Below are 19,682 nucleotides of genomic sequence, written 5' to 3' on the forward strand. Positions count from 1 at the left end.
TCCCAACTCAGATACAAAAGAAAGATTTTTACTTCTAAGAAATCTAGGAAAAAAGGCTGTCTTGATGCCTCCATTTTTAATAAATTGAAACTGTTGACCTAAACAATTTTGGAAGCCATCAATTAAACCACAGGGCACTTAGAAAACAAGAGCAACAATGACTGTGGGACCATTAAAACCTTTTCCAGCCTCCCCAGGTTTCCTGAAGGAATTTACATACCTCCCACAACCACTTCCAGTTATCCTACTTTCCCTCTCAATTCTCCTCTCTTTACTCTTCTCTTTTAGTTTTCTAAATTAAGAGTAAAAGACACTGAAACCACTAATTCTTCTGGCAGGGTCTTCCTTGGTGCATTCTCTTATGCCAAGAACACATTGCTTACTCTCTGCTTCATATCTATAATCTCTGTCTCTAAAACTGCATAATGACAGACACCTAGAAAGAGTCTAGAACAATCCTTTCCCAAAAATACCCAAACTCAGCATAGCAAATGATCCCAGGCCAATCTTCATCCTCCCTCTACTTGCAAACTATTTTAAAAATCAAGTAATCCAACAACAGACACATAAATACATACAAATATACCCCTCATTATAAATCAACATGGTTTTGGTCAGGCAGGAGTACATTAACTGCCCTTTATACTTTCATGGATGATGTTCTACTTACCGAGGACAAATGCAACCTTACTGGGTCATATTTTGCTGATGTAACCAAAGCCCTTGGTCTCAACGACCATACTTTACTGCTCAATTAATGACAGCATACAAAAAATACAGTACCTCTGAAAAACTAGAAGCTGATGAAATCATATATCAACAGTCTACCTGTTTGCTAAGCCACAAATGATATATCACTTCTTGACAAATTGAGATAGGTAAGCAAAAATTATGTACTTATCATGAACTTAGATCTGCTTACAGTATTTAGTCTTTATTGACCTAAACGTACTCAGACAGGTGCTCTGCTCAGTAGACTCATTTCAGGTCACACAAGCACCTCTCCTTCCTATAATACCCATGTCTCTCCTCTCTATTTTCCACTTTCTGTCCAACATGAAAAGAGAAAATATTTTACCTTATAAATTATCACAGTTACTCTCATTAACGATAATATATAATTACTGACTGTGGGATGGGTAAGGCCAAACACCAAACAGGACAGGTCAATTCAAGCTGCAAAAGGGAAATTAGCTAGGCTTAAAATGGCCCTTAAGAGCAGCTAGCCTAATATTTACCTATGAATTTATACAAGGTGAAAAATAGCATATGCCTACATCTGCCCAGACAGTGGGGTGGAAGGAGGGTTGGTTAACGAACACTGATTCCAGCAAGCAGATCTTACATTATGGTAATTAAACAGCTTTCATATCTGCTAAGGAGATTTAGTCTGTCAACCTGTATCTGTCAACCTGTAAAACAGATTCCCTAGGTAACTTTCCTGAGTGGCAGGAATGTGGAGCTCACCATCACACTGTGGATCCCAGAATTTAAACTGCAGTACCTCTACCTTCTCAGAAATTCAGATCTTAACACAACAACTTCCAGCTAAGGCATCTATTACCCAGAATCATCTATACCAAGGATAGTTCTTTGCTTAAAAAAAAAAAAACTTTGAATGGACTGTGAACACCATCGTAAGGCAGGAGAAAAATCAGATGGTTAGCAATCCAGGGTACTCAACTTAGACAGCTTGCAGAAAGTAAGCTTCAGGCACCTCCTGACTGACCAGGATAGGAAACTCAAGAGAATACCTAGCTGCCAAGCAACCAAATCCCTGTCTACATCATAGGCATGGTCTGCAGAGCCACAGCAAAACCAACCTGAAGGCAGATGTTTCAGCAGCCATTGATAACGGCTCCTGCAAAAACAGAATGATATTATTTAAAATCCTTGTCTATGCTCCAATATTATAATCTGTAAATAAGTTACCATTGAGAAGTGTGGAGGACATAAGTGACAGGAAATCCAGTTTCATGATTCATAGTGGAGAGCAACACATCTCCTGCTATAAAGAGCATCAACTAGTGTCAAAGTCCACTCCAGGTCCAGAAGCCCAGGAAACCTTGAACTGACTGAAACCCTATAGTATGTCCAAGAATCAGAGTGCCCACTGAGAACTATTCAATAAAATCACTTGAAAATGCCTCTCCTTTGTTTAAGAAAAGCATAGGGGAGTGAAGGATAGATATGTATACAGATCTCATCAAGAAGCACTCTGTAAACTGTAATGCCAATACCCAAGTACCTCCAGAATGAAACTACAAACCTTCCCATTACCGACGAACAGTCACAAGGAACATAGCCCAGAAGTTTGCCCATTTCCATCTTTCAACCAAGTAAAATAAGTAAGTACAAAAAAAAATCAACCACCACCAAGCTAGCTGCTCATGCTGAGAAACAGAAATACTCACAAAGGAATCCCGAAAATAAGGTACTGATGGATCATACACACATGCATACAAATATTTCAAGCATGGGCGTTAAAGCCCTTCTAGCCTGCTAATATACCAAAACAGTTGTTCCTATAATAAGTGTCCAGACTGTTAAAAATATCTAAACTAATGCTTTCTTTAATTGTAGTTTGGTAGTCTATTACATGTATCAGCTGATCTCTTAAAGAACTAATTAGTACACTCCTCATTACTAAAGAATCGTCTACATAGGTTGTCTGATGATTCTCTAGTACATTTTGGAAGCTTTATGGAAGTTCCAAAGGATAAAGGAGGAGAATAACCTAAAAAAAGGCATTTATTGGCTGGTGGAGATGGACAAAGTACCAAAGGGACAATCAGACCTAAGCACTTCATTATAAAGGGACAGAAGCAAACAGAGTTTAGATGAGGCCCAGACATGATATTATGCTTAGAGGTGACAGGGGCAGATGTAAGTGAAGCCATCCAAAACAGTCAAACTATGCCTGAGCAAACACTGCTGGGGGTCAGGGCCATGCCAAGGATCAAGACTGGTCTATGCTAATCCCACAATATACTTTTCAGGTGATCAGTTTCTGACAGTTTCTGACATTATCAACAAACCACCTAGAATCTGAAGCCTCTGAGGTGAGAAATGATACAACAATTTCGGGCATAGGGAAAACTGACAAAAAGAATCTGCCCCAAACCAGAGAGAGAGAGAGTGCAACTGAGTGAGAGAGAAAGGATGCAACCACTAGGGGATGGAATCTGAAGAAGGCTACATAATGACTATAAGAATAGCCTACTAGTGTTTAGACATAAACCTAGGCTAACTCAACATGTTTAGCAGATCACTCAACTAAAACAACTATCTGGCTGTTGTATGCCTTACTTCAATGGTAACTGCTCTGACACACTGGGGAAAGGAACATTAGTTAAGGGAAAATAGTTTGAAATGCAAGGGGGAATAATGTAACACAAGATCAGGCATGTTACCACTGATAGAGCTTGGAATACAAATCAGGTCTGGGTAGCAAATCTAAAACACATTATCAAAAGACCAGCATCAAAACACTTGAATGATGCTACAGCCCATTCCACTCAGTACAGACTGAGAGGCTGAATTATAATTTGATCCCCTAAATCCAAACATTTCCTGCATGCCAAATGGCAAAAAACACAAAAGGAGCACAAAACTAAGGATTTCACATCTGGAGTCTTCAGTTCTCCAGCTACTGCAGACTAGTAGCCCAAATTCTAGTCTGCTGTCAGGCAAGCAGTGCTCATGACATGACTGCAATGCCTACTGATCAAGGAGACCAACAGATAACACCCCTGTGTAGGGCAGATGAGGAACAGCTTCCCAGTCTTCCCACTCCACAGGAAACTGAGCTAACAAGAAAACTCACAGCCATTTCAGAGGACCAGCTAAAACACAATCCCTGCCTGTTATCCCAAGTGACCCTAATGGAAAACCTGGGTCTCGGGCACTCCAGCTTCCCAATAAAGGGAGTCAACGGCAGAAGCAAGGACATTCCCTGAGCCTCACTTAGCTGAAACTGCCTAGTCATACTAAAGCAGCAGGTTAATATCCATATGCAGAAAATTAAGGAAAAGCAGGCACCTATGTGGGTTAAAGGAAATGACACCTAGTCAGTGTAGCAGATAAACTGTCTATGCCACTCCCTTAACACAGATGGTACTGGCCATCATACCTGTCAAGTGTACCTCATTGCATGGAATGTACCTCATTTGGGGTCTCAAAAAGTTCATGTTCCTCAAAGTTCCACATTGAAAGGGTCTGTCACACATTCAGTGTTACAATTTTTTTAACTGATATCCATGGTAAATAGAAATTAATCATATTAATTAATTTAAAGATATTTTTATAAGTAAAACCAGTATGTTTTGACCATCCTACGGCTTTCCTATTTGAAGTTTTTAGTAAGCTGTTAGTATGTGCTCCACATTTTGCCCATTTGTTCCACATTATAAGGGCTAGTGTTCCTCATTTTGGAAAAGGAAGGTTGAGACCTATGCTGGCCATTCATCAGCAACTGTCCACTAAAGAAAGAGGACAGCTAAACCTAAGTAGTAAGTGACCATGGTGAAAGGAAGTACTCATGCTCTGGCTAACATAAGTTGGCACTAGCATAAAGGCCAGCTTACAGAGGCACACAGAGGGTAATAAGGGGGTCAACAAAATATTCCAAACTGGAAGTAAGAAAAGAAAAAAGTGGAAGGACATGTGTTCAGAGAATGGAGATCAGTGTATCCACAGCTGACCTGGCATACAGGGATTCAACTGTCCACTGAAAGGACTCAATGGGAGGGATGGTTTGGGCCTTATGTCCACTATCATTTTCAGCCTGGATACTTCCTCAACAGACCCAGCAAGAACAGCCCATCACGGACTTAAACAAACTGGTTCAGAGGAATATGGAAGTTGAATAAGCACTACTAAGCACTTTAGAAATGCCTAACTCTTGTATTCCAAAACCAGAGAATATCCTTAGTGGCAAAGAAAATGAAAGTATATAGTTCAGAAGGATGCTAATATGCTTAGCTGTCATGTTCAATTACAAGAGATAAGGAACGACTGGTAGCCACCCAAAATTAACACTAAAGAAATGAAGAACAACAGATGATGTGTCAGTAAGCTTCCCAGTGCCAAATGAGATCATGGGCTGAAGGCTAAGCCAACCATTACAGCAGTTAAGATTAGTCACATTACCATTCACAGGATCCTACCGGGAAGCTAGTTTACCAGGGAGCTGTCTAGCCCTCTCTTAGATCACCTGCAACAATTTAGCAAGGTCACATTCCTTGTAAGAAAGGAGGTGCACAAGGAGAGTCCTTTAGATTCCAATCTTTCAATGTGAAAAGACATGATTTAAAGGAGATCATCTCCACAGGTTAATTCCACGATTATCTCCACAGGAGAATTCCAATCTCACAATGTGAAAAGAGTTAAATAAACAGGAAGACATCTACTCAAGGGGTACCTTTGTAGCCAAAGACAAGAACAGCCTCCTGGGCATCATCAACCCTGTAAAAGAAAGGACAGGGTCTGTCCTCACTGAAAGAAGAAAGCAGACCCTCTTTAAAGGTCTGATAACTGTGAGATGCAAGGACCATGCACAGCACATTAAAGGAAGAGAAGCCAATGTTGGCTTCGTAAATTCTGACATTGCTAAGTCTAGCATAAGAGTTAACAATGAAAGATATTCTAATACAAACCTGGATGATGCAGTTCCATAGGAAAGGATCCCATGACTGAGCACACACATGCAGGGCCCAATTCCAAGCCTGAGCATAGGCTAGAGAAATGGGCCTTCAACTGATTTGCCAACATCAGGCATCCTGGATAACAGAAGGACTCAACCTACAAAAGAGGGACAAAGCTCAATGCTGGGGATCTTAACACCAGTTATCCCACAGCCAGTGAGGCTAATGTCAGGGATATCTCAAAATCAGAATACAGATATCTGTGATCTGGCAACAGAGCAGAACCCAAGGCCTTGTAAATACTATTCAACCAAAATGACAAATAAACATTCCTGAAGGAGCCATGTATATTTGCAGCAGCACTGGTAGACTCCAAATCCTCAATGGCAGGAATAAAGAACCCATAAGAGTATGTGTTGGGGGGGGGGGTAGATGGAACAAAGCCTACTTGAACATGGAAGGTAAGACATGTAGAAGAAACCTGAAAGTCAAAGCTGTCCATCATCAATGGGCATCTGGAGCTGTGCAAGGCATTCCAAAACAAAAGATAACAGCCCAAAGAGTCCACTGAACAACACTTTACCATCCAAGCTGAAAAGTTAAATCTATGAGGGGTAGGCTGAAGTGTAAGGGATGACTTGCTTTAACCAAAACACCCAAAAGGAAAGAGACTACCAAACTTCACATGCACCAAGAAAATCAGGCACAAGACAAACTCAATCAACTGACCAGTTCCAGAAAAGAAAAGGAAATAATTAAATGGCTGTTACCTTGCCAGGCCAATCAGTGGAAGGAGAACATGCTTAAAAAAGGGTTAAAATGAGAAAAACAACAGCAGAATTATAACAGCCAAGGCCATGAACCTCTACTTACAATATAGACTCCACAGAGAAGGATAATATTTAGAAATGAAAAACACCAGGTAGCTATAGGCTGTTCGGTACTGACCTGATTCTCCCAGTATTAGGAAGAAGTTGGAAAACGAATGAGACATGCATAGGTATCATGAAAAGGGGAGATGCTTGCGTGGCCTGGGAAAGTTATACCTGCTGAGCAGAACACATGTGATGCACATGAATCCTAAGGACCAATTAAGTCTGAATCAATGACCTTTGCAATTCACTTAGAAACAGCAGTTCTGTATAAACTTAATTGTAAATGCATTTTTAGGTCACTTTTTAAATGATGCATTATTTACACCATAAAGAAATCCTTACCAGTCTGTCTCGATCATTCTGCAGAGATGATAAGGCATTCTTCAAACTCTGCACTTCAGAAAGTTTGGCAGAACTTGCTCCCGACTCTGGAATGACTTCTTGAGCCTTCTTGGCATTGCTTAGTTCCTCTATCAACCGGTCCCTTTCATCTTGCAGGCTTGCCATGGCCTTTGCAAAGGATTTCAACTGGTTGGAGCTGCCTTCCAGCTGACTGGTTAAAGTATTAACTTTTTCATCCATTAAACTCAAGTCTTTGCTCAGTTGCTCAATTTGTAACAACTTGCTGTCTTCTGTGGTACTGATCTTAATAGTCTTCAGCTCTGAAGACAGGGAATCTCTGTGCTCTGCTGCAATTCTATAATCCTCCTTCAGCTGACAAAGCTCTTTCTGTAGGTTTTCAACAGCAGATCTCTCCTTGTCAAGTTCTGCTAAATATGTTTTTTCCACATCTTGAAGCTTCAGTTCTGCTTCATCACGGCTGTCTTGTAGTGAGCTCATAGCATTTCCAAATGATTTAATTTGTGCTTTTAAGTTACTATTCTCTTCAGAAGCAGCATAAAGCCTTTGTTCACTTTCCATCAGGTCTTTTGCTAGCTCTGCCACCCGCTCCTCTGCAGTTTCGGTCTCATTTCGCATTATGCCAGCATCATGCTGAAGAGCTTTGAGCTCGTGTTCAACCCTATCATCAGCTTCTTTGACTTTCTTAGAAGCTTCATCTTGGATAAGGCTTATTTCCTGTTCAAGTTCTGTGACTTTACTTTTCATCTCTGATAACTGATCACTTAGCTCTTTGATGTTAGCTGCTTTGCTTTCTAGCTCTTTTTTCATAATGGCTTCATTTTCTTGCATGTTTTCTGTTTCAGACTTTAGAAGAGATCCAGTGGATTCAAGGGACTGGATCTCTTTTTGCAGCTGCTGTTTTTCTTCATCTGAAGTTTGGATTGTTAATTTCAGATCTTCTAACTGAACTTCAAGGCTGGACTTCTTATTTTCCAGTGAGTGAATCTTTTCTAACTGGACTTGTAGAAGCTCTTTCTGTTGAGAGTCTTTCAAAGTAATAACCTGATTTAAGTCTTCTCTATATCTGATGAGCTGAGCCTTAAGATTAGCATTTATAGAATTCAAATCATCCATCTGTCCATACAACATACGGATCTCTTCTTTTACCTTATTATTTTCTGCCGCAGACTCCTGAATGATGCCATCTTTTTCTAGTATCACTGCAAGATGACGCTCTTCTAACTGTTTGTACTCGCTCATAATTCTGTCTCTGTCATCTTGCAGGGAAGACATAGACTTCACAAAAGAATCTAGCTTGGCTTTGTTCTGGATGGATTCTTCCTTTGCACTACTTAGTTTATCTTCAACACTAGCAAGTTTTTCATTTAATGTAGTAACTTCTCTTTTCTCCTTAGCTTTCTCTTCTGCAACTACTTTGATTTTGTCTTCTAGTTCTTTTAGTTCCTCTGCTTTTTGTTGCTGCATTTCAGCCACAGCTAAGGCGACTGCCTCTTCCTTATCTGCTAAAAGGCTGATAATCTTTTGATCCTTTGTAGTTAACTCCTCCTGCAATGTATCTATTAAGTTTTTATAAGACTGCAAATCAGACTCCAACTGACTACAATTCAGTTTATAGTGCTGGATTTCCTTCTCTCGTTCACTGACTGTTTTTTCACTTTCTTCCCTCACCATTTCACTCTGATCTAATGAACTACTTAAGTCTGAGACCTTATCTCCCAGATGTTTTACCTCATTATTCAGCTTTGCCAGTTCAGTCTGCGCATCTTGATTAAGCTTCTGGGAATTCTGTAACTGAACTTGGAGTTCTTTATTTTCTTCTTGGAGGCTTTCATACACCTCTTTATGATTCTGTACTGCCATTTGGAGTTTGGATGCCCAGTCCTGCTCATTGTGCTCCAACCTGTTAGCCCCAACCAAAGAAAAAAAAGTCGGTACATTAAATAAATTTAACAAGTCAGTTAATGATAAAATATAATGAACTTATTATTTTACCTGGAAACTCTGATCTGTAGTTCTTCAGAGTAAATTGAAGTCTGTCTCAACTGATCTTTCAAAACCGAGCACAATTCCTCCTTAGTCCTGACCTCCTCCTCTTTCATTCTTATTGTATCCTGAAATTTTTTCTCCCATTTTTTGGTTTCATCTATAACTCTATCACGGTCATCCTGTAAGGATGACATACTGCGAGTGAATGCTGCAAGTTTGGCCAAATTCTCATTCAGATTTTCATGAAGCTGTTTGAATTCCTGTTTTTTCTGTTCTAAAGTCTCCCTTAGTTCTAGAATTGTCTGTTCAGAATGTTCTTTCTCTCGTTGTAACATTTCCATTTTTTCTTCTGTATTTTTTACTTCTTTTGAACACTTGTCCTTTTCTACCTCTATTTTTTGTTCATATTCCTCTTCCTTCTTCTTTAACTGAATTTTGACTTGCTGTTTATAAGTTTGGAGCTCATCCTTAAGCTTAAGATTTTCAGCCAGCACTCTTGCTAATTCAGACTGTGTATCATCTAACAAAATTCTACATGACATCAGTTCAGCTTGCTTTTTCTTACTTTCTTCAGTGGCATTCACCCAATTTTTCTTTGCAGCCTCTACTTCCTTATGACAATCACTGTTAATAAATTCCAGAGCTTTCACCATTTTGTTCAAATCTGTCATCCTTTCCTGATAGCGAATACAGTCCTTTTGGAGTTGTCTGACTTCCTCCTGCTTTTCTTTAAGAAGCTCTTGTAGTTCTTTTGTATGTGTTTTGCTTCCTTCTTTCCCCCTATGTGCAGATTTCAGCTTCTCTTCATATTCCTTTTGCATTTTGGATTCATCTTCTGCTTTCTGCCGCAGTAACTGCCTCACCTCCTCCTCTGTTTCACCTATTTTTTTCTGTTGATCTTCAATATTTAACTCTAGCTGGCTGATTTTTGCTTGCAAGTTGCTTACAGTTTGCTGATAGTTTGCAATGCTACCGTTAAGCTCTGCTAACTGATTCATTAGTTTTTCCTCCAAATCATCTTTTTCAGTTTCAATAATGTTTTTTAGTTGCTTCATTTTTTCCAGTTCTTCTTTCTCTGTCTTTCTGACCCTGTCAATTTCTTCTGAAGTTTTCTGAAGTGCTCTCAATTCCTCACTTGTATGTGTGACTTCTGATTCTAATGCTGCCTTCTCAATCTTCAAAGACTGAAGAGCAGCATTTAGGCGCTTGGTTTCATCTTGAGAAGTCATTTTATCCTTTTCTACACTTTGAAGCATTTCTGTGAGCTCAGCTATCTGCTGTACATAGCTATCAATGCGAACTTTCAAACCACTGTCTACGTGTTTTTCCTCCTCCTCAGATTTCTCTCTTGTAGAGTGATGATCTCCTCCTAGAATTATGCCTTCCTCAGATTGTTTTGCTGAAGCACACACAGGGACAGTATGTTGGACTACTACCTCTTCTGCACAAATTTCAGAATGTGACACTTTTCCAGGCTTTTCCAATTGGTCCTGAAGCTCTGTTTCAACCAACTGCAATTTCTCTTTTAAGATATTTACTTCCTGCTCAAGAACAGCATTTTCAGCTTTTGTAGATTCCAATTCATTTGCTAGAGACTGATATTCAGATTTCAGCTTTGTAAGGTCTTCTCTGAGCTGTGTTGTTTCAAAACTGGACAATTCGGTCGCATTCCTCTGATAACTAGCCTCAGGATTTTGTTCAGCTCTAAGTCTATCATTTTCTTCTTCTAACTCCAAAATTTTCTGCTGCTTTGATTTTGCAAACTTTCTCATTTTCTCTTTCATTCCTTCTATTTCTTGTTGTGCTTCCTGGACCTGCTTTTCTGTCTCCTTTTTTTCTGATTCCAGTCCTTTAATCTTTCCAATAAGCTCTTGTTTTTCAAGTCTTACAGTTTCTAGTACACGCTGCATTCTTTCCATCTCATTGCTTACATTCTCATAGGACTGCAGAAGAGTTTCATATTCCTTCTGCATATCCTTGTGTTTATCTTGCCACTCCAAATGCAAAGCATCCTGAACACGTTTCAGTGACTCAAATTCATTTTCCAAACTTTGCTTCTCCTGTGTAACTCCATCTATAGCAAGCTTCAGGCTTTCACAGGTTGAACTGAGATTATGATTTTCCAGCAACATCTTATCAATTTCAGCAACTAATTTATCCTTTTCATTTCTAAACTTGTTTATTTCCTCCAACAAGTCCTGTTTTTCTTTACTCAAATCAATGACAGCTTTCTCAGTAATAGCAGCTTTCTTAGTCAGCTCTTCAAGTTTCACGTTTGAAGCAGAGAGGTCTTCTTTTAACGCTTTGTTTTCCTTGAGTGCATCTTTCCTGGATATAAGTGCTGCCTGCAATTTCCTTTGGAGCTGCTGCTTTGACTTTGCATCTTCAGCATCTTCTCCCTGCTTCTGAATAGATTCATGCATTTTATCCTGTAATCTCTTCTGTTGTTCTTCATGTTCCTTAATCTGATTTTCCAGCTGTGTCTGTAGACTATTTATAAGATCTTCTTTCTTCAACAAAGTGCTCTGTAATTTATTAATAGCTTCACTTTGTTCTTTTAGATTGAAATCAAGATGTTCAGTCTCCTTATTCTTTTGACTTATTACATTCCTGAGATCTTCTGCTTCTTTTTTCAAATTAAACAGCTCATCACTAGTGGAAGCCTTTGCCTCAGAATTAGCCAGAGCCAGTTTCAGACCTTCAGCACATGTTTCAGCTTCTTCACACTTTTTTCTGATGCTTTCAACTTCTATACCAAAGTCCTCTATTTGCTGAAGACCAAACTTCTGTAGTAAATTATGTAACTTATCTTGTAACTGGATAAATTCACTGGTTTTCTGGGCACAGATAACTTCAGCATTTTGCAGCTTTATCTGAAGCTCATCCCTCTGGAGTTGTACTTGTTCCAATTCTTTTTTCAACCTTTCTAGAGACGGCGGTTCAATTTTTGTAGGAGGACTTTCTCTATGATCAGAACCTGAAATGTCTACCCACTCTTGCCCCCACCCAGATTCTTTTAAGTCTTGTTCCACCTGATGCTCAACAATGGGTAGGTCTTCTTTTATATTAGTTAGATTAACAGTCCTGTCTTCTGGGTGTCTGCCTGCTATAGGCAGTAGCTGTGCCTGAAGTTCCTTGAGGTGTTGCTGTAGCTCTTCCTTCTCTTTGTTGCGTTCTTCAAATGTTTCAAGCAGATCATTATATTCTTCTTTCTGCTGTTTAAGCTGCTCTCTGTGGTGCCTATCTTTTTCTTGAGATTTCCTGATGGTAGCTTTCCGGGAAGCCAATGCTTCTTGAAGTTTCTTCTGTAAAATCTCTTTTTCTTGTTCAAGACTTGAAAGTTTCAACTCGGCTTCAGATGTTTTATGGTCCATTAATACCTTGCAAGTTAAATCTGATTCTGCAACTTCCCTGAAAGAATCTTTTTCCATTGATTGTGTCTCATACTGACTTAGCAGAGCCTGTTCCTGGGAAACTGACTGCTGTCCAACAGCCTTAATCTTAAGGTCCTCAACTTCGTTTTCTTTATCCTTTACAGTTTGAGTTAACTCAACAACAGAATTTTTTAGCTGCTCCGCAAGAACCGCTTTCTCTTCCATATCTTGTTTCATGACCTGTAGTTCTTGGTCCTTTTCTAAAAGCTGTGCAGTTAAGTACTTTATTACTTCTTGTCTTTCATCATCAAAGTTCACCACTGTTAAAGTGTTCATAGAATCATCTGTAGTAACTGAAGATAAACTTTCCTTAGCTGCCATTTCTTTAGATTTTAACTCCATTTCCAGCTCTTCAACTTTCTTTAAAAGTTCCTTTCTGTTAATCAGAGCAGCATGTAACTTTCTTTTCACTTGTTCGTTTTGCCTTTTTAGATGTTCCATCTGAGAGTGAACATTTTCTTTTTCTTCTGTTCCTATCTCCAGCATTTCACCTTCTGTCAGGGGATTCTGGAGTTCAAAAGAAGAGGTTCTTGCTTTAGTAATGCTGTCTTTTTCTTCATCTTTCTCTACTTGAGTTTTATGCAATAAGTTGAGCTGTTCCTTAAGAGAATTTATTTCTTGTTCTTGAGTATATTTTTCTTCGTTTAACAGTACTATTTTATTTGACATGTTTAAAGTAATTTCAGACATTTCTTGTTCTTTTTCAGTCAATGCTCTGCGAAGGTGTTCAACATCTTTTTCTCTTTCAGACAGTACCTGTTCTTTTCTCAAAACTTCATCCTCCTTAGAAGCAAGAAGTAAAGAAAGCTCTTCAGCATTATTTTTGCTCACCAGCAATGATTCTTTAAGATTCTCTGTTGTCTGTTCTTTTTCTCTAAGCTGTTCTACTAATGTCTGTACTGCATGCTCCTTTTCAGAGAGCTGGAGTTGGATATGATCCATGTCCTTATGCAAAGCTTCAGTCTTTAGGTCTTTGGAACGTGACTCATTCTGGAGACTCTCCACTTGCTCCTCTAGCAAACAGTTCTGCAGGCCTCTACTTTCATATTCTGATAATCTCTGCCTTTCAGCATCAGCTAAACTCTCTTCAGTTACCTGCAACTTTTCTCTTAATTCCTGCATATGAGACAGTTCATCTGCCTGCAGCTGAACTTGAGAATGAAGTTCGTCTTTTTCATTAGTTAATACTCTAAGTGCTTCATTCAAATCCTCTGCTTGTTGTCTACACTCCAAATTCAGCTTAGAAATTTCAGAATCTTTTTCATCTAAAGCGTTTTTGCATGAAATCTCCATCTCTTGCACTTTTTCATTCAGCTCCACAATACTGGCCTTTAACTTCATTATCTCTTCTTTATGAATAGATCTTTGTGCATCTGATGACATTTCCACAGTTTCATGTCCTGTAACCACTTCTTTCCATACAGAGTATTTGTTGGTTGTAAAAGTTGTGACCATCTGATGAACTTGAATCTCATCTTTTTTAATTTCTTCATGCTGGATTACAGTTACACTTTCCTGTGCTGCTTCAGATAACTCTTCTGATATACTCTGGCGGTCTGACTTAACTGTTAGCAGATCCTTGTGTTCAGTAATATTTTCCAATTCATTCTCATGCCCCCATGTAACAATCTGGGCTTCTGGCTCATGCCTACTTGTTCTGCTTTCTATTTCTTCTCGAAGCTTTGCCAGCTCTTCTTTAGCACCTATAAACTTTTCCATGAGTTCAGAAATCTCTTTGTCCTTTTCGGCGATCATTTCTTTCAGAACCAGTACAGTGCTTTCATCTTGGGGAAAAGGAACTTCTTGGCTTGATGACTTTTGTTCTTCAATAAGCTGTGTAAAATACAAAGAAAATAAGGCTCAGTATCCATATGCTGGCTACATCTTCAACATCATTCTCCTTTAACTACATAATACTGATTAAATTACTTCCACAAAAGTTCAAGACAGGACTTCTAGTAAATCACTTCCTTGTCAATTGCACTGATAAATAAATATAAAGCAAGTAAAATTACAATGGAAAAGGTAAATGGACAGCTCTAAGTTAACTGATAAAGCTTGTCCTTCATATAATACCAAAGAACTTGACATCTGTATTTACTGTGCCTACAAAAAGTAGCTCCAAAAACATATCAACAGTTGTGTGTGATTTACTGTGGGACAAACAACAATTATTAATGAAAACAACAATGAAGTATGCAAAAAAATGTTACAATACATGCATAGTCTTAGGAAGCAAATTACTGACTAATTTGTTAGATTCTGGTCACTTAAACCAACAAATGTTCTAAAGCCACAAGCAGACCCTATGTTAGCACTTTCCCATGGCCATTTTCCCCACAGTGCATCTAGTTCTGCAAGACCATAATCTGTTGAAGACTGCCAATATGTTAACTTCAGTATCCCACTTTGAAACAGCTTTAATACATTTTTTGTTTAATATAATACTATCTCCTGTGCATATATCTTGTTTACTTTCACCAAATCATTAGCAATTATAATAAAATGAAATACACAAGAAAACTCACAATGTCCTTCTTAACAATTCAGTACATTTTGTCTTCTGTTGTGTAATCACTACACACTGTAAGAAGCATGGTCAAAAACTAAAGGAAAGATGTCACCAAGATACGTAGAGGTCATGAAACAAAAAGTAAATTGGAGAAAACCCCTTACAAAACAAAGGGAAGAATGAACAGGGACAGACAAAGGTCAGGAAATAAGTTGTACACCAAAGCAAAGTTCTAGCAACACAAAAGGGGAGAGTGAATGAAAATTACCTGTCATGTCTCTAAACATAAACAGAAATATGTGGGTTTTAAGTAATCTGCATATACATAAAAAAGTCTTGTTTACCCTGCTCCTACACGGGGATCAATAACTGGACAGATTACCTGAAAGACACATCACAAATGAAGACATTCAGGATGCAAAAGTGAATCATCTCACATGTTTCTATTCTCAAGGGGCTCAGGGAAAAATGGAAATAAAGTACAGTTGTAACTATACTTATAACAGATCATCTCACAGGACAGATCACTCTAACAGTAAATCATAACATTTGGGTTTACCCATCCTATTTGTGTCTCCTTCCTCACAAAAAAACTTTTAAAATAGAGGCATCTTCCTTATAGAGAACCAGCATCAGTCTTGCCTGACTACAAACTCAGACAAGTTGGCTGTATATTTTGTGCTATTTCATGTTCTCTGTTTCAAGACAATATTCACATCAAGGAAGAGCATTTAAGTCCTAGTTTTATATATTCACATTCAACAAAATGAAAAGGGAAGGTGTGTCTAAAACCACAAAAGTGATCATCTGTCCTACCTTTTACAAGGGTCACACAACATAAAGCAAGAAGTTTGTAATTTTGGCCACTATTCTATTTTTTGTCTTCATTACTGAATATTCATACATTTATAGTCAAAAACAAAAGCTGGGATTCATAGTCAGTCCAAAACTGCACATCTAATTACTGTGAGACAGAAGTTTGTTGTACTTCTGCAGTTTAATGAAATGTGGTTGGATATGCATCATAAATAAATGGTAGTGCAGCACCCAGCATACTTCAAATTACTGGATGGGTATCCCTAAATTTACTCTGGTACTGACCTACTTTGCCTTTCTTATGAAACAGAAAGGGGGGGGGTGTAGCATGAGGGTGGATAATGGCAAGGTATAAATGGTCTTCAGACACAACTGCTTTGTAGTTCCTATAATCCTATTGTCCTTCAAATTGGCAGGAAGGAAAGCTGACCAATGAAGAGATGAATGGATGAAAATTATTCACAGACAGTGCTACATCTTTTTCACAGATGGCACTTTATACTACTCACAGATGAAAATAGAGTTGTATAAGACCTTACCATAACAGCCAATGTTCGAAGAGATCACTGTTGCAATATTCTTTCACTTAAGGGGCATATCCTGCAAAAGAGATTGTACGCCTGGCCAATCTACAAAAGCTTAGGCACCTTTCTCATATGCTGTAAATATGACATGTGACCTATGCACAAGACCTAGTATTTAAGGGATGTATGAGTGGGAAAATCCTCAGAGCTTTCTTGCTTCAGAGAAAATACTCAGAGGAGGACAGTCGTTGTCGTAAGATCATAGAGTGTAAGAAGCTAAGAGATCCACCTTGGCCAGGTAAGGGGGCAAGGAATGGAGAAAGAGTATACAGAGTAACAGTGATATCTTCGAACACCTACTTTTAAAGTAAGATGTTACACAGCTGTACTATATTCTTCATTAGAACATTGATGCAGTATTCCTTACTTATAGGACAATTCTCAAAGCTTTTAGGATGAAGGGGTGGAGGCTACAGCTGGAGACCAGCAAGCCTTGCAGAATTGTCCTAGTAAAACCTGGTCTAATTCTGGAAAAGGCGTCTATTTTGTAGTGTGCTGTGAATGTGGGAACAAAAGAAAGTACAGTTGTGTACACTTACCATAAATGTAGATGTTTGAGTGCACTCACTGTTGCAGTCATTACATTTAGGTTATCTGCTTGCAGGTAGCCCTCAGTCGGCCTGATTAACAAAGTCTTGGGTCCTGCGTCGGTTGCTGTCTCTTCTTCTGTGACGTCAGGTCATCAGGGGTATAAAACATGCAGCCGACGTCATTACATCAGTTTTTCTTGCCCCAGATGTCAGGTGCCCCCCTAACGGGAAGCAATTAAATCTATAAATATACAAGGTTATACCTCAAACAAAAAATAAAATACACCAAAAAGCTTTTAAGCATTGAAAAGGAGAGAAGAGGTATAGCCAAACAAAGTCAGGGGGCTGGAGGGAGGGTAACCAGGACTGCAACAGTGAATATACTCCAACATCTCCATTTATGGCAAGTGTACACAACTGTACTATGTTCTTCGTGTTTCACTGTTGCAGTCATTACATTTGGGTAGATTCCCAAAGCTAAGGATGGGAGGAGGAATTTAGATAGCATTAGGACCAGCTATAAGGCCCTGCAAAACTGCAGTGTCAAAGCCAACTCTGCATTTAGAGAAAATTGGCAAATGGTAATGCTTGGTGAAAGTATGTACAGAACTCCAGGTAGCAGCTTCTAGGATGGTGCTGTTAGGTACGCCTCTGAGAAAGGCTGTAGAGGTAGATGCAGCCCTGGTTGAGTGGGATCTAATCCCCTGTGGGATAGGTTTTCCATGGTGCTTATAGTAGAAGTGAATGCAACGGCCTATCCATTTGGAGATGGTTCGCTTTGAAATAGCCTTCCCCTCTGTCCCTGCAGCAAATGCCACCAGCAGTTGTTCAGATTTCCTTTGAGGTTTAGACCCATCCAAGTAGAATCTAAGTTGTCTGTGCACATCTAAGGAGTGCAGTATCCATTTCCCTTTGTTCTGTGGATTAGGAAAGAAGGTAGGCAAATGAATGGACTGATTAAAGGCCACACTGGATACCACCTTTGGCATGAAAGAGGGATTTGTCCTGAGGGACACCCTGTCTGCATGAAAGATGATGAAAAGCTCCACTGCCATAAGGGCCTGAAATACAGATACCCTTCTTGCTGAAGTGATGGCTAAAAGGGAAGCTGTTTTCCAAGAAAATAAATTTTAAATCTGCAGTAGCAGCTGGCTCGGAAGGAGGAAGGGTGAGTTTCTCCAATACAAAGTTAAGGTCCCAGGCTGGAGTTGGAGCTTTCCTGGGTGGTCTTAAATTTTTGGCCCCTCTGAGGAATTGCTTGGACAGTGGAAGAGAGAAGAGGGGAGGTTCTGTGCTATAATGAGCTGAAATGGCTGAGGAGTGAATTTTTATTGAGGAAAAAAGACAGGCCCTTGTGAAGCATCTCAGTTAAGTATTGTAAAATCTGAGGTGAATTGGGCACTGCTGTGCTCATCCCTTGAGATTGGTTCCAGGCACAGAATCTTTTCCATTTTTTAGCATAAGATTTTTTAGTACTAGGCCTCTTTGCCTCTGAAATGACATCCATCACTGGTTTACTGAGGGATGGTAAAGGATAGCTTAGGTAATTAGCCAGGCTGTTAGGTTCCGTGTTTGAAGCTGAGGGTGCAGAATCTTTGTCTCCTGCTGAGACAGCAGGGTAGGAGAATCTGAGGCAGGTGCCATGGGGCCAACAGTGACACAGTGTGCAAGAGGGGGTACCAGTGTTGGCGTGGCCAGGCTGGTGCAAATGAAAATCATCCTTGGTTTGTCTTGTTTGATCTTTAGTAGTACTTTGGAGAGCAGAGGCAGAGGAGCAAAGGCATAAACTGATAGGTTTTTCCAGCTGAAGGACAGAGCATCCACCTTCCAAGCTTGTCTGTGGGAAGTCTTTCTCAAATAATCATCCCCAGACATATGGAGTTGGAACCCTCCCTGAGGATTAAGTGACCACTCACTAAATAAGCACTGGTTTGAGGAGAAACCAAGCACCGGACAGCTCTAGGATAAAACCAATGGATTTATTGAAACCAAAAACACAACGTAAAACGCTTGACGAAACACCGTGTTTTTCGTCTTTATAACAGACTTCATCAGGCAACAGGAAACAGTTAAAATATATATATATATATGCTGGCAAAAATTCAAATCATCCAATAAAATTACATCTCATGAATATATAACATAATAATATGGTGTAAAATGATGACTGACTTAATGGTTAAAACGTGTTCCTACTATCATAAACCAACACTGAATCCTAATGAAAATCACATACACTGAACTACAAGATAATATATGGATGATGATCACAAATATAAACTATTATTAATACATATAGACATGTTAAAATCCAAAAGGAAGTGAGCTCTCAAAGAGCTGTAACACCAAAGTTCCAAAACTTTACACAACACTTCCATCCAGTGGCCAAAATGCAAAATGACATACACTATGAACAAATCAGTATGAAGTTTATATATATATATATATATATATATATATATATATATATATATATATGATGTAAATAAATATAGATAAATGTAAATGAATAGATGCGATCTTCAGTAGAACCTTGTACATCAATGGGAGAGGTGGAAAAGCATATACTGTTAGGGCATTCCAGCTGAATGAGAGAGAGTCCAGGCTTGTGGGTGGTATGTCCTTGAGCAGAATTTCTTCATTTGGTGGTTGAGTGGGGAGGCGAACAGATCTATCTCTGGCATTCCCCATTTCTTTGTTATGAGTTTGAAGATGTCTGGATGCAGCATCCATTCATGAGCATCCGTGGTAGTTCTGCTTAAGCTGTCTGCTAGTGAATTCTCTTTTCCTGGTACGAATTTGGCCTGTAGCTGGATATTGAGATTCAGGCATAGGTTCCACAGGTTCATTGCCTTCCGGCATAGAGGGTAGGAATGTGTGCCTCCCTGTTTGTTTATGTACCACATGACCATGGTGTTGTCTGTCCTTATCAGCAGA

General features: G+C 39.2%; 1 protein-coding gene across 2 annotated transcripts in view; it reads right to left on the bottom strand.

Moving 5' to 3' along the window:
- Window positions 1-19,682, bottom strand: part of GOLGB1 (golgin B1) — a 1,744,011-nt gene that overhangs the window by 385,635 nt on the left and 1,338,694 nt on the right. Inside the window, exons 16-17 of one of the 2 annotated variants that reach the window (XM_044087881.1) lie at window positions 8,876-14,136; window positions 8,612-8,783 (exon numbers count right to left, since the gene is read on the bottom strand). In XM_044087881.1, the coding sequence (XP_043943816.1) occupies window positions 8,612-8,783; window positions 8,876-14,136 (5,433 nt within the window). Of the gene's footprint in view, window positions 1-6,862; window positions 8,784-8,875; window positions 14,137-19,682 lie in introns of both variants that reach the window. The other variant, XM_044087880.1, reaches the window with a different exon arrangement.

Source organism: Protopterus annectens, chromosome 11.part0, assembly GCF_019279795.1.
Source record: "Protopterus annectens isolate FY-2018-M chromosome 11.part0, PAN1.0, whole genome shotgun sequence".
NCBI classification, from domain to species: Eukaryota; Metazoa; Chordata; order Ceratodontiformes; family Protopteridae; genus Protopterus; species Protopterus annectens.